This window comes from Alosa pseudoharengus, unplaced genomic scaffold (genome assembly GCF_046254945.1).
Source record: "Alosa pseudoharengus isolate Yale_2024_CS ecotype anadromous, Long Island Sound unplaced genomic scaffold, YU_APseudo_1.1 YU_APseudo_1.1_scf_16, whole genome shotgun sequence".
NCBI classification, from domain to species: domain Eukaryota; kingdom Metazoa; phylum Chordata; class Actinopteri; order Clupeiformes; family Clupeidae; genus Alosa; species Alosa pseudoharengus.
In genome coordinates, this window is record NW_027468630.1 from 8,183,056 (window position 1) to 8,188,055 (window position 5,000).

At 50.0% G+C, this 5,000-nt stretch overlaps 1 protein-coding gene across 1 annotated transcript in view; it reads left to right on the top strand.

The window, feature by feature from the left end:
- fto (FTO alpha-ketoglutarate dependent dioxygenase) overlaps window positions 1-5,000 on the top strand; it is a 144,152-nt gene that overhangs the window by 40,828 nt on the left and 98,324 nt on the right. Inside the window, exons 6-7 of the mRNA XM_076287996.1 lie at window positions 684-763; window positions 1,262-1,405. Coding sequence (XP_076144111.1) covers window positions 684-763; window positions 1,262-1,405 — 224 coding nt within the window. The remainder of the gene's footprint in view (window positions 1-683; window positions 764-1,261; window positions 1,406-5,000) is intronic.

The following is a 5,000-nucleotide window of genomic DNA, read 5'->3' on the forward strand; positions in this document are numbered from 1 at the left end:
ATGTAGTTTGCCTTGTGATTCATAACAGTGGCAGCATGCAGGGCAGATTGAAGGAGATCATATATTATTATGGGATATAAACTGTTTTTCTCCCCCTCCCTTGTCTCCTTCCCCTCATCCTTACTCTCCTCTCTTCTTAAGACCATAATATGGCAAGACGCCTAATCCTCCAAAATCTTGTCAGATAGAGCGACCGGACATCCGTCAATGGAGGGGATTTTTTATTTACCAGGAACCACCGTCAATGTTTTAAACCCTTTGTTTTTGTTTGTCCTCTTCGTCCACATCAGGCAATTCAATAATCCAAACGTAAACTAGTTTCATTGGGTGCACTGAATTAGGCCGACGTGACTGTGTTTGTGCTCATCTCTGTCGGTTCACACGCTCCGTGCCAGACAAGTCTCTCTCTCACTGGTAATTTATTATGTTGTGATTCAAATAATGCAAAACTGCACAGTCCTCATGATCACAGGCTATTTAGAAACCCATGGGTGTCATCTCTGTATGCCTTTATGGGCAGATGAAATGGAAACCATGGGGATATCAAACATTATTAGCGAGTGACAACATTGACTTAGATTGTGTGTGTGTGTGTGTGTGTGTGTGTGTGTGTGTGTGTGTGTGTGTGTGTGTGTGTGTGTGTGTGTGTGTGTGTGTGTGGGTGTGTGTAACCATCTCTGCAGATGATCTGAACCGGACACACCAGCACTGTGTTTTGGCCGGAGACACAGCCCGATTCAGCTCCACACACCGTGTGGCCCAGGTGAGGTCTAGTGAGCAGGCAGCACGTTGCCCTTCCTCTGAAGCCCAGGGACAGACAGCGAGGGAATATGTGTTCACATGTGTGGGAACAGTATCCAAATCTGAATTGCAATCAACATATTCAAATAGTCACAGTCCAAATATAAACCCTAATCAGGACCAAAATAGTGTATTTGTGGCACGTTTTAAGTGTAGAGTACCAGACTATTTGTGGCACGTTTTAAGCGTAGAGTACTAGACTTCATTTCTCAATATCCATATGATATGAACCCTCAGTTGGGTTGCTGAGTGCCCTCCCCTCCCCACCTCACGCCACCATTTTTACTTCCCCTTGTCTCCATACATACAGTATTTAGGTCATCGAGTTTGTTATTGGGCAGAATGGTTTTGAGTTGCTGCTGCTGCATGTGTGTTTATCTGTGTGTGTGTGTGTGTGTGTGTGTGTGTGTTTATCTGTGTGTGTGTGTGTGTGTGTGTGTGTGTGTGTGTGTGTCCTCAGTGCTCCACAGGCACGTTGGACTACATCCAGAGGCGTTGCGCGGAGGCCCTGCACAACCTGAAGGTCGACCCCGACACGGGCACCAAGAGTCTGCACTCGCTCCTCCCCAGCACCCTGGAGCACTGCGAGGAGATCCACAACGAGGTGTGTGTGTGTGTGTGTGTGTGTGTGTGTGTGTGTGTGTGTGTGTGTGTGTGTGTGTGTGTGTGTGTGTGTGTGTGTGTGTGTGTGTGTGTGTGTGTGTGTGTGTGTGTGTGTGTGTGTGTGTGTGTGTGTGTGTGTAGTGCATGCATGTGTTTAAGTGTGTGTTGCTTGTTATGTCTGTATGTGTCAGCATCATGTATTTCTATGTGCTAGCATACCATCATAGCATCATATAATAGCACTTCCGTGTGCTCTAATCTGTGCATTGTACAGTACACTTGCACAGGTGTGAGCCTCTAATTTCTAAGTAAAACCTCATTTCCATGTAGCATGTAGCATATGTGAATAACAGCTGGAAGATTTATGTAGTAACCTCTTGCTTCTGTGAATGTATTATCCTCTAAACATCATGTACTGCAGGTGGGGCTAGCCTCCATCAGGCCCCTCTCCTGTGCGGTGCTTTATTTAAGGAGCGCTGTCTCCCTGGCCACCCTCCTCAGGCAGACTAATCAGTGGCTAACAGCACAGAGACTCCCGCCGCTCTCTGGTGAGGAGGCAAGGGGTGCCAGAGGCTAACGGTTAAAATAGCACCTCATCTCTCACAGGCAGGGCCCAGCATATAGAGACCCCTGTGTGTGTGTGTGTGTGTGTGTGTGTGTTAGTGTGTGTGTGTTAGAGTGTGTGTGTGTTTGTGTGTGCGTGTGTGTCTTAGTGTGTGTGTATGTGTGTGTGTGTGTGTGTGTGTGTGTGTGTGTGTGTGTGTGTGTGTGTGTACATATATATCGGGTTATGTGTGTGTGTGTGTGTGCGTGTGTGTGTGTGTGTGTATGGTTATACACTGATATGTGTTTGTGTGGGCACGCATGTGTGGGAGCCGCAGACGCCATGACAGATGAGCCTCCTGCCAGGCTGTTGAAAGGTCGGACCCTTCCATTAATTATTTGGCGGGGGGTGGGGGGGGTAATAAGGGCGGTGGGGGTGGTTGGAGGATGGGGACGACTTTATAAAGCAGTGGTCGAGTCCTGCAGACACCCGCCTCCCTACTCCCCCGCCTTCCCTTCCATCATCCCGCCCTCCTGAGTGGCCGCCATCGCCCGCCGCAGGATTACTCCGCCTCGGACCGCGTCCACCGTGGCCCACCATTTATTCCGCCAAACAGACCGCCATTTATAAAAAGAGAAGGATCAGCGCTGGAGCAGGACCCAGAGGAGGGGGCAGGAGCTGGCTGGTGCGGGGGCTGCTGGGATGATCGATCGGCCCATTTGTTTAGAGTTGCCCACCAGGGCTTTGGTGTGCTTTTAAATGGTGCATTGTTGTTTTATATATAAACATATGATATATATATATATAGTCTTTCTTGTGAGTTATTTGTTATTGGAGACTGTGGTTTCTGGTGCGGTCAGAGCGCTATTCGCGCTGGGGTCTTGTTTGACATGTTCAGCCCGAGAAGTTGAACAAGCGGGACGAAATCACGAGTGCGGTGACACTGGCTGCACCTTTCGGGCTTGTCCTCAAAACAAGCTGTGAATATGTTTGTAGGGCGGCGCGGGCGTGTACTTATGTACTTACAACCCGTCTGAGGGATTCGTGTGGTGACATGGTGGTCGTGCTCCTATGTCCTCCAAAGTGGAGCACATCTACTGCAAGGAATGTCACTGTACGACAAGGGAGTGCAAGCGATGAAGTGCAATGTATACACATATACATGCAATCATACAGCTACTGAATAAAGAAAGAAAGAGAGAAAGAAAGAAAGAAGGAAGGAAGGAAAGAGAGAAAGAAATGGGTCTCCTGCAAAAAGATAAATAGGATGGAAATTTATGTTGTATGGCTATATAAACTAATATGCTAACAATGGACTAAACTAAGTATTTCCACAGGAGAGTGAGACTGAGAGTGAGGCTGAGATTGAGACTAAGAGAGTGAGACTGATGGAGAGACTGAGAGTGAGACTGATGGAGTGAGACAGATGGAGAGAGACTGAGACAGAGACTGATGGAGTGAGACAGAGAGAGACTGATGGAGAGAGAGACTGAGAGAGAGACTGAGAGAGAGACTGAGAGTGAGACTGAGAGAGAGTCTGATGGAGTGACACTGAGAGAGAGATTGAGAGAGAGTCTGATGGAGTAAGACTGAGAGTGAGACTGATGGAGTGAGACTGAGAGTGAGACTGAGAGAGAGACTGATGGAGTGAGACAGAGAGTAAGACTGAGAGTGAGACTGATGGAGTGAGACTGAGAGTGAGACTGATGGAGTGAGACTGAGAGAGAGACTGAGAGAGAGACTGATGGAGTGAGACTGAGAGAGAGTCTGATGGAGTGAGACAGAGAGTAAGACTGAGAGTGAGACTGATGGAGTGAGACTTAGAGTGAGACTGATGGAGTGAGACTAAGAGAGAGACTGATGGAGTGAGGCTGAGAGTGAGACAGAGAGAGACTGAGAGTGAGACAGAGAGAGACTGATGGAGTGAGACTTAGAGTGAGACTGATGGAGTGAGACTAAGAGAGAGACTGATGGAGTGAGGCTGAGAGTGAGACAGAGAGAGACTGAGAGTGAGACAGAGAGAGACTGATGGAGTGAGACTGAGAGAGAGACTGAGAGTGAGTCTGATGGAGTGAGACTGGTTCTCCTCTCGGCTCCTGCTGTTCCCTGGTCCTCCTCGTCCCCCTGACTCTACCTCCCCTGCGCTTGTCTCCAGTGCTGGAGTAGCGTGGGCTTGTTTGGTTGTGTTAGCGTGGCTAGCGGCGTGATGTTGGCTGGTGCTGCCGCGGCCCTTTGAAATGCTAATGGCGGGCGTGCCCGTCACCGCTCATCTGAAGCCGCCCTGTCACTTCCCAGGTGGGCCACTGACACCCGCTCCAGAGGGAGCGCCCTAATGAAGCCTGTCAATGCACAACGCTACGCGACACACCCACTCCCACATGTTAGACAGTGAGCAGGGAACACACACACACACAAATATATATGTACCGTACAGCTCACATACACAAACAGTTGTTGGATGCTGGCAACCTTGCATTCAGTGTTCTTTTTCAATATGTAGAACTTGGGTAGATATGTAGCTACACCCGCACAGGACTTTTGTGTGTGCGTGTGTGTGCGTGTGCGTGCGTGTGTGTGCGTGTGTGTGTGTATGTGTGTGTGTGTGTGCGTGTGTGTGTGCGTGCGTGTGTGTGTGCGTGTGCGTGCCTGCGTGTGTGTATTGGTAATGGTGGTGGGGGGTCTGGCAGGTAAACATTATAGGTGGGCCTCTATTGATTGTCCAGTCATCAGCGCCCATCTCTGGGGGGGGGCTGGGGAGGGCATTGATCGCGGCGGCTCAGGGGGGCCGGGGCGGAGGTGTGGAAAAAGCTCGCCTCATTAAATCTAAAAGAGGGACTCCCGGGGTCACTGCCGTGCTGCGCTCGCTCGCTCGCTCACTCACTCGGCCGCTCGATGGCCAGGGGCCGCTGGGCAGTTAGCACGTCCATCGCCCAGCGAGATGACAGGGGACTCCAAGGGGCCCCTTTGTCCAACAGAGAGAGAGAGAGAGAGAGAGAGCGAGAGAGGGATGGAGAGAGAGAGAGAGAGAGAGAGAGAGAGAGAGAGAGAGAGA